The sequence below is a fragment of the Emys orbicularis genome, chromosome 7, assembly GCF_028017835.1.
Source record: "Emys orbicularis isolate rEmyOrb1 chromosome 7, rEmyOrb1.hap1, whole genome shotgun sequence".
In the NCBI taxonomy this organism is placed as follows: domain Eukaryota; kingdom Metazoa; phylum Chordata; order Testudines; family Emydidae; genus Emys; species Emys orbicularis.
The window spans coordinates 55,416,090-55,429,806 of NC_088689.1; the positions used below are offsets into that span (position 1 = coordinate 55,416,090).

A 13,717-nucleotide genomic window follows, 5' to 3' on the forward strand; every position below is an offset into this window, starting at 1 on the left:
TGAGTTGGGGTTATTAAAAAAAATAGTTATACCAGTACAACCCCTCTTTCTACCGACATAAAGATGTCTTAGGGTAGGTCTACACTTACCCCGTAGTTCGGCGGCGAGCGATCGAACTTCTGGGTTCGACTTATCGCGTCTTGTCTGGACGCGATAAGTCGAACCAGGGAGTGCTCGCCGTCGACTGCGGTACTCCAGCTAGACGAGAGGAGTACCGCGGAGTCGATGGGGGAGCCTGCCTGCCGCGTGTGGACCGAGGTAAGTTCGAACTAAGGTACTTTGAACTTCAGCTACGTTATTCACGTAGCTGAAGTTGCGTATCTTAGTTCGAATTAGGGGGTTAGTGTAGACCTGGCCTTAGATCAGTACAACTTATTCCCCTTCCCATACATGAATAAGATATTCTGGTAGAGGCACCTTTTATATCAATATAATGGGGGATGGGATTGTACACTCAAGCTATATGGGTATAGTTAAAGTAGTACAATGTGTATATTTATAGATTAGGCCAAAAGGGACCACTGTGATTATCTAGTCTGACCTTCTGTACACCATAGGACTTTCCTAAATTAACTCCTGTTTGAGTTACAGCATCTCTCCTGGAAAAGCATCCACCTGAGTGACATAGCTTACATCAACCTAACACAGTGTCTACACCATGCTATGTCGGCTGGAGATGCTCTCCCACCAACTTACCTTCCACCTCTCAGCAAGGTGGAGTACTGAAGTCAATGGGAGAGCACTCTACCATCAATTTATCACATTTTCACCAGACCCAGTAAATCGACGCTGCTGCATCAATCGCAGCGGCACCAATTTAGCGTATCAGCATAGACAAGCCCTTAGAGAAATCAGGCCTTGTCTAAATAAAGCCTGTATAATAGAGCACTGCCAGCAGCAGAGAACCAATATTAGCAAACATCTAGTGTCCAATTGTAGAACCCCTGTTGGGGGAAGAGGATAACAGTAGAATGGGGAAGTAGAGGAATGAGTTATTAGGGTAAGAAAAACACTGACATGCAGATACAGGACAGGAGAGAAGGTGAACTCTACTAGCCAGAGGAGAACAGAAAATAGAAGAGAGAGACTAGGAAGTTTCTCAGCAGAAGTAAGTTCCCCATGGCAGTCAGTCAGCTAAGCTGCTCCACAAAGAAATGCAGATTCATCATCCACAAGTTGCAGGAGCAATAATTTAAGGCAGTCATTTGTCTCTAAAATAAGGAATAAGGACTGGGCCATGAATATTTGACCACTGTCATGTGTCATTCCACTTCAACAGGTTATTGAAAATCCCTAACATCACGGGACTGCGAACGGTCTGACCAGAGATGCAAAATGTGTATGGAAACCAGAACCCTTAGCTCTCAGCTACACTGGAACTAAAATATATGCTTGTTGCATCAGTGTTAGACTATTTAAGGTAGCCAGTGTGGACAGGGGCCAAGCTATTTCAGACCATATGGTCAATTTGGATTCATTGACAGTGGACTCCTAAACAGTTAGCATAAACAAGTTTTAAGTAATTTTTAAAAGTGTACAATTTTAGCCCCGATGTAAATGGGGCCCTATGAACATCAGTGAATCCATTCCTTACTACCAAGTAGCTGAGAACCCCACATCAGATGTTAATATAAAAGAATGCCTTCATTGACCTTAAGCTTTCAAGCCCCATTAACTCTAGGAAACCTACCTGTTGACAATTGTTCTCAACTGGCTCATGCGAAAACCCCTTAACTAAACAGTTTTGTCCCAGCTATGCTATCAGTTACACAATTTTTAGACTGTTAAATAAGATTATAGATTTTAGTTAGAAAACAGCTAGTCTAGTCTACTTTGCCTTAAAGTCAGTTGTGTTCTGCTGCCTCCCATTTCCTGTACCCTATTTGGATTGTTTTAGTTCTCTAGGCAGCTGTCGCTATGATGAGCAACAGCAGCTGTGGTTTCCTGTTAACTCCAGCTCTTAGCACGCAAGTCACCATATAAGCAAAGGAAGGGAAAATGATTCTTAGTAGCATTTTAGCTACCACTAAGCATCTCTCCAGCTTTAGAAAAAGATGAATTTTGGGTAACGAGTAATTAACATAATACGCTCCAGAAGTTACACCACAAAAAAAGGGAGGAAAGAAGGACCCTTACTTCTCTGAGAATTTGTAGAAGTCTTATTCTTCCTTGTCATTTAACTTTATTTTCTACCAAAAGGTAATTACTAGAAACTGGGATGTGTAAGATTTATAAAAGAATGATCTAGGATATCTCAAGCAGAATATTTCAATGGCCAGATAACTTGATAAATTAATGGCAGTTTTTGAAGTGTTCCTAGAGCTTATAGAGGAGAGGCACCAAAATGTAAAGAAAAAGATTTATGCTGCTGGGTTCCATATGTTTGAAACCCCCAACATATATAATTAGTACCCTCTTGACTACTTACTCTCTTATAATAGAAGTGCCATGAATGCTTGAGCAAAAAAGTCATTTCAGGTGCTCTTTAATTGTTTCTGATGGCAAGTGCTTTTAATTATAAATTGTCTGTTTTTCTGAAGGGACTCAAAACACTTCCCTTCACCTACCACTGAAACGAAGCAGCTGCTCCTTCCCTGAACTATTATTGTGTAGGGTGTGCTATTGGTAGTGAATTACGGTATTCAAATGAATCAGAGCATTTTTTTGTTTTTAAGCCTTTCAAAAGAGTCACCAAACAAGTTCTTATATATATCACCAACACCTTAGGGTACGTCTATACTTACCTCCGGGTCCGGCGGTAAGCAATCGATCTTCTGGGATCGATTTATCGCGTCTTGTCTAGACGCGATAAATCGATCCTGGAAGTGCTCGCCGTCGACGCCGGTACTCCTGCTCCGCGAGAGGAGTACGTGGAGTCGACGGGGGAGCCTGCCTGCCGCGTCTGGACCCGCGGTAAGTTCGAACTAAGGTACTTCGACTTCAGCTACGTTATTAATGTAGCTGAAGTTGCGTATCTTAGTTCGAAGTGGGGGGTTAGTGTGGACCAGGCCTTAGACTACTGAATCTAGAAGTAGTAAAAAAACGTATTTAACTATTTATGCTGCTTACTCCTTACATTTCATTGATTGGACAGACCAAGTCAGTTTCACTTTTGGATGAAAGACTTAACACTAGTATTTGAGTTGCAAATACTGCAGGAATATGTGAGCAAAGTACACTTCCCACTGGAATACCAAATTATGAAAACATTTCTATTGGTCTTAGATTTTGTAAATGCATACAGTATTTATAAATTTTAAACTTTGAAGTAACTCAAAGTTTGACAGGGTTATTGCATAACTACTGAATCCAACAGATACTTAAATTAAAAGTAGACTATTCTAGATAATTGTATTAAAGTAAAATGACCCAAGTATGACATTTTAAACCAAAATACATACAGGCATTAAAGACAGTAAATCACCATAAATGAATTACGGAACTTATATGAAGGAGATGAGAACAAGTGCAAAAGAACCCTGATCTAATGGAATAACATGTATTGTATTATATACCTAAGATCTTAGAGCCTTTTGTCTATAATCTTCAGACAATATTTAATACTGATCCTTTTAAAAAGCAGCTCTTATCTTTCAGTTTAGTACCTGGTATGACCTGGATTTTCCTCAGTTACATCTTTATTTAGTAAAAAGTGTAAACCCAAATTAGATTACTATAAGTATTTGCTGAAGCTCAAAAATAACCCAGTGATACTGGAGTTCAATAATTAGCATAAGCATTGTACATTAATGCTCATGTACTTACTATCAGTACTTTACATAGAGGTCCAAAACACCTGTTCAAGCATGTTTATTTGGCGATACATTTGGCAAATCTTGAAATAGGAAAGGTTCCCATTTTCCCCCCACAGCGAAACCCTTCCTTTCACCAGCGCTCAAAATTTGGGTTCACCAGCTGCAAGTGAAAAGTCTGTTTTGGAGATCGAACTGATCTATGAGCGGTGTGTCAGCTAGTACCATTAAAGCCTTCCCAAGAGCACTACTTGCCACTTCTCTCCTTGCAACAACTTCTGTCGCAGAGGCCTTAATTTCCCTACTTGGTTCTTGCTGCTGCTGACTGTGGTCCAGACTATCTTCTGGCCTCCACAGCCTGGAAAAACCATAGCCAGTAATTTTCATATTTGGCAAACAGCTTGCAATATTAATTTTTGAGCTCTGCTTTCACACACTTATCTTTTGACTCCAGTTTAGTTTATGCAGACATCTAAACGTACAATAAAAGCACTGAGTGTTTTAAGCACACAAGCAAGTCCCTAAAAATTCACTTACTGGAATAAGAAACCTTCTCTGGTTACTAGAAGGGCATAAGTAATCAATTTCTGCAGAATGCATGTTTTCTGATCACAAAGATAACTTTCCAAATGTTATCCAATCCAGTACAACATCTTCCTGAAGCCCAGACACTTTCAAAGCTCCTACTGCTACTCAGAATTTTGCTGAGCAGCAGCATATTAACAAGACTTAGATTAGACTCACTGCTGCTATGAGCAGCAATGAAACAGTAAAGAATCATGTCCATTTCATTACACCACTGCATGTGAAAGCCAGAAGTGGCAAAAGAGGCAGAGACTGGAGGAGGACTCAAAACTAGGAGTAGTGAAGACCTGCCATCTCTTCAGGACACGAAGGCAGCTCTGACAGAAATTGAGTGAGAAAGGAGAAACAGAAAATTCCTTCACCTTTCTAGCAGTGAAGTGATGGAGCTTGAAGTTTAAGAGATATACTGTACAGAGGCTCATAAAAGTTGAAGCACTCAAAGAAGGGTTATGGGGTAGCACCAATGTAGAAATAACAGCATCATCCCATTCTTTTTCTACAACTCTCAGGAAATTGATTTTTTTTTTTTTTTTTTTTTTTTTAAACCAGGGTTTCTTTCTGCCCCTAACCCTTGCTGGTGCATATCCCCACCCTAGTCTATCATAGCTACCTGCATAGTGGGTTTAGTCCTCCAGCTACCTAATGCATAGCAAGTGTACAAGTCCCATCTCTATAATCTGTTTAAATATGATTTCAGGTACTTGAAGTCATCTGATGAACTATCATAAATGAATTACGGAACTTATATGAAGGAGATGAGAACAAGTGCAAAAGAACCCTGATCTAATGGAATAACATGTATTGTATTATATACCCAAGATCTTAGAGCCTTTTGTCTATAATCTTAAATTAGATTTGTATTACATTAATCTCTTCCCTCCTTCCTCCCCCAAACCCATCTCCTGTTATTCAAACAGTGAACAACATGTTCAGAGCTGGGCCACTGACACCAGAAGGGATGGAATGTTGGAACTTGAAAGTTCCACAGCAATTGGAAGTGACAGCTGAAGAGAGGATCTAAAGAAAGTACAACACTTGCCCCACTGGGGAGAAAAGAGATGGGAAAGTGCACAGGAAGCTAGGGAACCATGAGAGCAACAATGTTAGGAATGGGAAAGGAAGGAGAAAGAAAATAAATGAAGAAACCAAGGGAGCCAGGAAAGAGACTAAGAAAGACCCTTGGTCTCACTGAACTGAGGGGAATGAGGCGTTTCAACTATCTGGTCCACTGGGAATAATGGAAATGCTCCAGAGAGTGAAATGTTTGTGTAAGGCACTGAGTTGAAAAAATGAAAAAACGGGGGGAGGGAAGGGGTTTAAGACCTGACAGAATTACTATCAGAACTCAGGTATTTAATGGTATAGAACAGGGGTGGACAAACATTTTGGCCCAAGGGCCACATCTGGGGATGGAAATTGTATGGCGGGCCATGAATGCTCACAAAATTGGGGTTGGGGTGCAGGAGAGGGTGAGGGCTCTTGCTGGGGGTGCAGGCTCTGGGGTGGGGCCAGAAATGAGGAGTTCAGGGTGCGGGAGGGGGCTCTGGGGTGGGGCAAGGGGTTAGGGTGTGGGCTCTGGCTGGAGATGCAGGTTCTGGGCTGGGGGTGAGGGATGTAGGAGGGTGCTCCAGGCTGGGATCGAGGGGTTCAGCATGTGGGAAGGGGCTCCAGGCTGGGGCACGGGTATGTGTGAGGGCTCAGACTCGGGATGGGGATGAGGGGCTTGGGGTGCAGGAGGGTGCTCCAGGCTTGGATCGAGGGGTTCGGCGGGCGGGGGATCAGGATTGGGGCAGTGGGTTGGAGCGTGGGGTGCAGGCTCCGAGCAGCGCTTACCTCAACAGCTCCCGGATGCAGCAGCATGTCCCCCCTCCAGCTTCTAGGTGGAGGTGCGATCAGGTGGCTCTGCACGCAGCCCCGTCCACAGGCGCCGCCCCTGCAGCTCCCATGGGCTGCAGTTCCTGGCCAATGGGTGCTGCGGGGGCAGTGCTTGGGACGGAGGTAGCGTGCGGACCTCCCTGGCTGTCCCTACATATAGGAGCTGGAGGGGGGACATGCTGCTGTTTCTGGGAGCAGCACCACATGCGTGCAGAGCAGCCCCAGACCCCGCTCCCCAGCGGGAGCTCGAGGGCCAGATTAAATCATCTGGTGGGCTGGATGTGGCCCGCAGGCCGTAGTTTGCCCACCCCTGGTGTAGAAGGTTCAAGCTAAAAAGGTCAATTACCATAGTAGGAGACATCCCAACAGCCAACCCTCATTACATTTACTTGCAGAGTAAATTGCTACAGAACATTATTAACATTGATGTTAAAAACATTTTCTGGATAATACTGCTAATGAGTTTATAGTAGAAATCATTATGTTCATAATAACAGCATTTAATAAGTCACCTGAAGTTTTTTAGGTGAATCTGAAACTGGACTATAAAAACTAAATGTTAACATGATGAGTGCAGAAATATGGCTCTGACCAACAACAGCGGTAACACAAAGAATGGCTTTCTACACAACTGCAGTATGATGGATCAGATAACTTACAAAGCAGGAAGGACAGAGAAGCAATTACAGGAGAAAGCAGCATACTTGCCATCTGTACACCAGGGCAAGTCTACACTACAAAATTAAGTCGACCTAAGTTACGTCAACATTCAGTCACTGAACTAATTAAATCACTTTTGCATGTCCACACTATACTCCTTGTGTCAGCAGTGTCCATCCTCTTCAGGAGCGCTTGCACCGATTTAACTGTCAGTGTGGGGCATTGTGGGACAGCTTATGAAAGGCAGCAACAGTCAATATAAGCAATGCAGTGTCTACTGCGTCAACGTAAGTGCTAGGCCACTTGCAGAGGTAGAGTTATTAAGTTGGCGTAGTGGGATCTACGTTTTAGAGTAGAGACTTACAGAGTTAGGTTGACAAAAGTGGCTGGGTTGTGACCGGCAGTTTGAAAACCACTGGTGTAGGCCAGGCCTCAGACAAGGTTGTGGCAATAGTTAGGGACACTGACTCCACGCAGATAAAGCCATTGCCTGTATGAGAGGAGCTTTGAGTTTGATGTTCTCATTTCTTACTCCTAAGTCATCAGAAATGCACATCTTGAAACAGAGTCAAAGGAAAATGTATTTTAAAATGCCCACACCATTTTAGAGACAAGGTGGTTAAGATAATATCCTTATAGGGGATAGCTCAGTGGTTTGAGCATTGGCCTGCTAAACCCAGAGTTGTGAGTTCAATCCTTGAGGGGGCCACTTAGGGATCTGGGGCAAAATCAGTACTTGATCCTGCTAGTGAAGGCAGGGGCCTGGACTTGATGACCTTTCAAGGTCCCTTCCAGCTCTAGGAGATCGGATATCTCCATTTATTTCTATTGCCCTGGTCTACACTACAAACTCATGTTTGTATAACTAGGTCACTCAGGGGTGTGGAGTACTTCCTGCAGCGCTCTAAGTGTAGACAAGCCCTTATTGGATCAATGTCTGCTGGTGAAAGAAATGAGCTCTTCTTCAGTTCTAGGAAAGGTATCGAGTGTCACACCTATTACAAGGTGGAAAAGGTTGTATAGCATAAGTAAACAAATTCTAAGGGACGTTCAAGGTTAAGTGGCCCATTAACCCCTCTGCAAACATAGGCAAAAGAGGGGTTAGTGGGTTACAGACTGTTGTAAGAAGACACAAATCCAGTGTCTTTATTAAGACCAGTTTTTAGTATCCAGCAAAGTTATGAATTTAAGCGTCCATGCTCATCTTTTGAAGTTGTTGTGCACATTTCCTTTGAGGATGAGGACTGGGTGGGTCCCGAAGCCTGGGCTCCAGCCCAAGCCTGAATGTCTACACCTTAAGTAAAGTGCCCTGTTGCCTAAGCCGTGTGAGCCCAAGTCAGCTGACACATACGTGTCAAACTGCAGTGTTGCTATAGAGTTAAAAACGATGCAAACAGTCCAACTTGCAGAGAAAAAAAAAAAAAAATCTCAAAAGTAGATTATTGTACCAAAAAACAGAAGAAAAGTGCCTCAGTCTTTCAAGAGGAAGTTAAGGAATCCGAATCCTAAGCATAAATCCAATATTCAGACCTAGAGAGCACCTATACTTAATGCTTTATAAGATGAGTAAGTGTTCTTAACACTCCCCCAATCTTTTTCTAGCAACCATAAAGAGGCGGTCCATTATGACACAACATGCAGGGGTGCGTTCTGTACAATTACAATTTCAGATGTCTGGCAAAGGTAAGGTGTTTAGTTTGAAGTCCTATACTCGCCTGTAATGATCTCATAGTAACTGTTTTGAAAGATTATGCACCTAACAGAGCGCACAGTGCTGACTGATCCAGGCTGGAAGCCAGGGTGTCTAACTCTATCTTTCAAGGGGATATAGTACTGGTTGAAAGAACAGGAGTACTTGTGGCACCTTAGAGACTAACTGGTTGAGTCTTTAATGATGGTTGGGAGTCTTGCTTCATAGGCTCACAGCCCTGGAAGTATTAGGTATGCACGGTTGCCTGTACCGGGCCTTGGGGTGGGACAATCCTCTCAATTCCCTTATAAAGGTGTGACGTTCTTTTCCTAGAAGAACGCTAGTTTTTGGCTTTTTCTGTACATCTACCTAGAAACTTGACCAATTGGCTATTTTCCTGTTCTGGGCTGGAGGGGGATTTTGTATTAAATCAAAGTATGTATTAGAAACAGCTTTCTAATTTCAATTCATAATTAAACTATGCAAGTGTACATACTTCCTCAGATTTCACCATTCATGTTATTAACGTTTGAGATTTGCTGAGAACGTCTCTGGGTAAATTTGAATTGTTCAGAATATTCCCTGGATGAGAATAATCATTCTTTGCAAGACAAAACTGCACTGTTTTGGATCCCTGACATTAGTATATAACCTTGGGATGTCACGATCAAATCTCCTAAACAAACTAGAAAAGTTGTTGAAAGCACCCTAGCATTTTAGGGGTTAAGTGATCATTTAAATATTAACAAGAACTGAAATCCCTCTACTTCCCACCTTCTTAGTAAGCACAGAAATATTGGAAATATGGTACTAAAATTATTTTCCCTTGTAGAAGGTGCTTATCAAGCTCTAAGTGCCCCATAGATGTAAGCCAAGTTCCTCCTCTTCCACCCATTGAAGTTTTGTTACAATGCAAGCTGAAAATAGGAAAGTATGTGCTTCAAATGACTTGCAGTTGAATTTATGTAAATACATGTATATTTACATTCTACTGCTTATTTTGGCAGGCATGTGGCTAGGTTGGGACAGAGATGGGAGTTGGCCTCTCTTGCAGAGAATGCATGGATGGATGTAGGGGGTCAGTGGCAAGGAGCTCCCCACCAGGCCTTGGAGGGGCTGCAGGGCTAGCGCTGTTGAATATGCAGTACTGGGAACATGAACTCCCTTTTAGGGGTGCAATGTTGGCTGTGTATGTGTCCTATCTTTTGCAGGGAGCCAACACTAGCTGAGAAACAGAAAAATGACTCTGTCATACTCCTTTCACACGGTACAGTTCCAGCTGTGAAGCATAGGAGGGAATCTCATTCTTACAATGGATATATTGCTGGCTGTGTCTGGACCAGGTGATAACCAAGGGGAAATTATAGCTCCCACTCTGCTGAAAGTAGATGAGAACTCTCCCTATTTCTGGGTCTGGGTAAGCAGTGATCCCCAATAATTGCCCTTCCCTCCTGGGCTGGCACAGTGAAAGCTCTCACTCCTGTTTCACTCTACTTTAATCACTTGTTTGTTGGGTGTAGTGCTGGCTGTATATGAATAAAGAGACTCTCCTGCTTTGCAGAGGGTTGGGTGCTAACTATGAATGAATGGAAAATAAAGTGTTAACAATCCATGGGGCTGGGGTGTCCCCTTTCCTGCAGGTAGTGCAGTGCTGGGTTAGTTTATATAGGTGCAGTACTGGCTCTGCATGAGGAGTGCTGGGTATCTATGAGGAGGTCTCACCAACCTTGCAGGGGGTACCCCAGTATGTATGACTCTGTCTATATGTGGATCTCATGCGTGGGTCTCAATTTGCAGGTTGTCGGGGTGCTAGATGTCTGTATACCATGGTAGAGGGGCTCTCCCCTCCCTTGCAGGAGGTGCAGCGCCGGCTGTCTGAATGGTGGGGGGTGCGGAGCCGGCTGCGTGTATGGTGATGGTGGGGGTGCAGAGCTCACCCCCCGGGCAGGGGGTGCGGTGCTGGCTGTGTGTGCGCGCGCGCACAGAGGTGCGGAGCTCACCTCCCTTGCAGGGGGTGCGGTGCTGGCTGTGCTGCGCCCGGTAACCCTCGATCACCTCCCACTCTCCGTTGTCGCGTTTGATGGGGAAGGAGACGCTGAGCACGTGGTTGCAGGGCTTGATGATGCGGAGGATGCCGCGGACGCGGTGGCGCCGCTCCTCGGGGCTCTCCCGCGAGCGCAGCCCCTCCACCAGCTTGTCCTCCACGATGCCGGCGCCGCGGTCGAAGAAACCCTCCACCATCTTGAAGAAGTTGGGGTCGTCCTCCCGCTCCGCCTCGCTGTAGCGCCGCCGCTGCGGGAGCCCCCCGCTGGGGCCGCCCCACAGGGCTGCCGCTACCGCCGCGCTGGGCTCCGTGCCCGCCAGCACCGAGCCGGCCCCGGCGCGGGACGCGAGCAGCTCCCCTAGGTAACGGTACATGGTGGCAGCTACAGGGGGGCTGGGAGGCAGAGTCGGGGCTGCTCTAGCGCTGCGCGGCCGGTGGCACAAGAGTCGCTGCCGCCGCCGCCGCCTTTAAATGGCCCCGCGGGGCGAGGCCGGAGGGGTGGCTCGGGTCACACAACACCTCCCTGCTGCGCGTGCGCACACGCCTCGCCCGGAACCCCTCCGCCCTCTTGGCTCCACCGTGAGGAGCTGGGCGCGGTGCCGGCCCCCAGCCCGTCTCCCGGAAGGCCCGAGGTGGGTGTGTGGTGCGCATGCGTGTCGGGATCTCGCCTCGGTCGGTCTTCGCTCTCAGTCCAGGGGGCTGGTGGGGGAGCGCGAACCTAAAGTGCTTCCGCCCGTGCAGGGGGTCGGGAGGGTGCGGTCGCTTCTCCCGAGTGCAGGCGCGGGCAGCCCCGTGGGAGGCGGCGGCGGCGGCGGCTGCGCCTGGGCAGGGGGCACTGTACAGTAGAGTCGGTCATCCTTCCCCTTCCGCTGCGGGGAGCGGCAGAGCCCCTGATCTCCCATTTCGTTCCCCGGGCCACTGCTGCTCGCCCCGCTTCACACTCCTTTCCGGTGCCAGCTGCCCATAACCCTCCCCAGCTGCACGCCCGCCCCCGAGCAATGGCCACATTGGCTATCCCGGCTGAGCGAGTTTCAGCCCAGTGGCTCTCAACCTTTCTAGACTACTGTACCCCTTTCAGGAGTCTGATTTGGCTTGCGTACCCAGTTTTACCTCACTTTAAAAACTACTTGCTTACAAAATCCGACATAAAAATACAAACGTGTCATAGCCTATTACTAAAAAATTGCTTATGTTCTATCTTTTTACCATATAATTTGGAAATAAATCAATTGAAATATAACTTGTATTTACATTTCAGTGTATAGTATATAGAGCGGTATAAACAAGTCACTGTCTGAAATTTTAGTTTGTACTGACTTCGCTAGTGCTCTTTATGTAGCCTGTTGTAAAACTAGGCAAATATCTAGATGAGTTGATGTACCCCCTGGAAGCTCTCTAAGTACCTCCGGGGTACACGTACCCTTGGTTGAGAATCATTGCTTTAACCTACAGCGCTGACGGGCTTTGCTGCATCGCTTATCTGGGGTACAGGGACCCTCTGCCGTAGGTAACACAGGGCTCAACATGCCACCATTTGTATCTTCCTTAGCTTTGGGTATTCCCTATTCTGCCTGCCTGCCTGGCCTGGGCTTGTCACCAGGTGACACAGAGATCCCTGTTCTCTGACCCTCTCAGAGCAACGTTCTTGTACGGTTCGATGGGAGCCAAGATTAGAGCAGACATGCATAGCCAGGGAGGAGAACTGCACAAGTAATCCATTGGTCAGTGTGTGTTATGTCCCCTTCTGGACCCAGGCCACAGAGGATGTGAATGTGATCGTGGTGAAAACCAGTGTACTAACTTCCTTGACAGAGTTAGACAATAGCAGTCTTCTTATCTGTTATTCAAGGATGTCATTTCAGAAAGAAAACTGCTGGTGTATAGAATATATATGATGATATTATATCCTGCAAAGTCTTGGGGTGGCAGGGAAGGAAGTAGAGCTTATAGATCTATGAAAACTTCCCCCGAGGGGGGCATCAGCTGCCCCCTGATCCATAGCAAATGATGCTGCCAGTTTTCTGAAAGACTCATTTTTTGTGGGAAAATATCCGTCTTAAATAGGAGCAAGGAGGGAAAGCATAAGTGGAAATATTTATTGTTGAATACAATTTCAGGCTTCCTAACCTGTACAGGATATTTTTTCATTTGTTCTCTAGTTACAGATGAATAAAAGTACTGTTTAGTACAAATCAGGCTAATTTTGGCCAGCGCATGCAACCCCTTTGCCAAGCAAACATGCTGCCCTCCAAACAGTGGGAACAGGGACATGTGTCTATCTAGGGTAGATTGGTCTATCTAGATCAGGGGTAGGCAACCTATGGCACGTGTGCCAAAGGCAGCACGTGAGCTGATTTTCAGTGGCACTCACACTGCTCGCGTCCTGGCCACCGGTCCGGGGGGCTCTGCATTTTATTGAATTTTAAATGAAGCTTCTTAAACATTTTAAAAACCTTATTTACTTTACATACAACAATAGTTTAGTTATATATAATAGACTTATAGAAAGAGACCTTCTAAAAACGTTAAAATGTAATTCTGGCACGCAAAACCTTAAATTAGAGTGAATAAATGAAGTTTCGGCACACCACTTCTGAAAGGTTGCCGACCCCTGATCTAGATAGATATGCTAATCTCAAAATTCTTCAGGCATGTACAAGATATATGTTATACCTGAATCAACCCACAATCAGTAGGGTGGGAAAACTTGAAAAAACAAGCCAACTGAAGTAAAATAAACCTACCTTTTGACAGGGAGAGTGTTTGACTTCTCCTATATTGGAAACAAATTTCAGGACACAGTCTGAAATAAAATTCTTTCCTGCAGGCCAAATCCAAGCAATAATACTTTGCAAACTGTGTGAAGAGACCACCTAGCTCAGGGGTTCTCAAACTGGGGTTTGGAACCCTCAGGGGGTTTTGAGGTTACATGGGGGGTTGTGAGCTGTCAGCCTCCACCCCAAACCCTGTTTTGCCTTCAGCATTTATAATGGTGTTAAATATATTTAAAAGTTTTTAATTTATAAGAGGGGTCGCACTCACAGGCTTGCTATGTGAAAGGGGTCCCCAGTACAAAAGTTTGAGGACCACTGATCTAGCTGCTGTGCAGAT

At 45.4% G+C, this 13,717-nt stretch overlaps 2 protein-coding genes across 2 annotated transcripts in view; one reads left to right on the top strand and one right to left on the bottom strand.

Annotated features, from left to right (window-relative positions):
* GLUD1 (glutamate dehydrogenase 1) overlaps nt 1-10,980 on the bottom strand; it is a 49,977-nt gene extending 38,997 nt beyond the window's left edge. Inside the window, exon 1 of the mRNA XM_065408754.1 lies at nt 10,563-10,980. Coding sequence (XP_065264826.1) covers nt 10,563-10,980 — 418 coding nt within the window. The remainder of the gene's footprint in view (nt 1-10,562) is intronic.
* A 183-nt stretch (nt 10,981-11,163) lies between these two features.
* Nucleotides 11,164-13,717, top strand: part of SHLD2 (shieldin complex subunit 2) — a 75,055-nt gene continuing 72,501 nt past the window's right edge. Inside the window, exon 1 of the mRNA XM_065407681.1 lies at nt 11,164-11,238. The gene's annotated coding sequence lies outside the window, so the exon portion shown is untranslated. The remainder of the gene's footprint in view (nt 11,239-13,717) is intronic.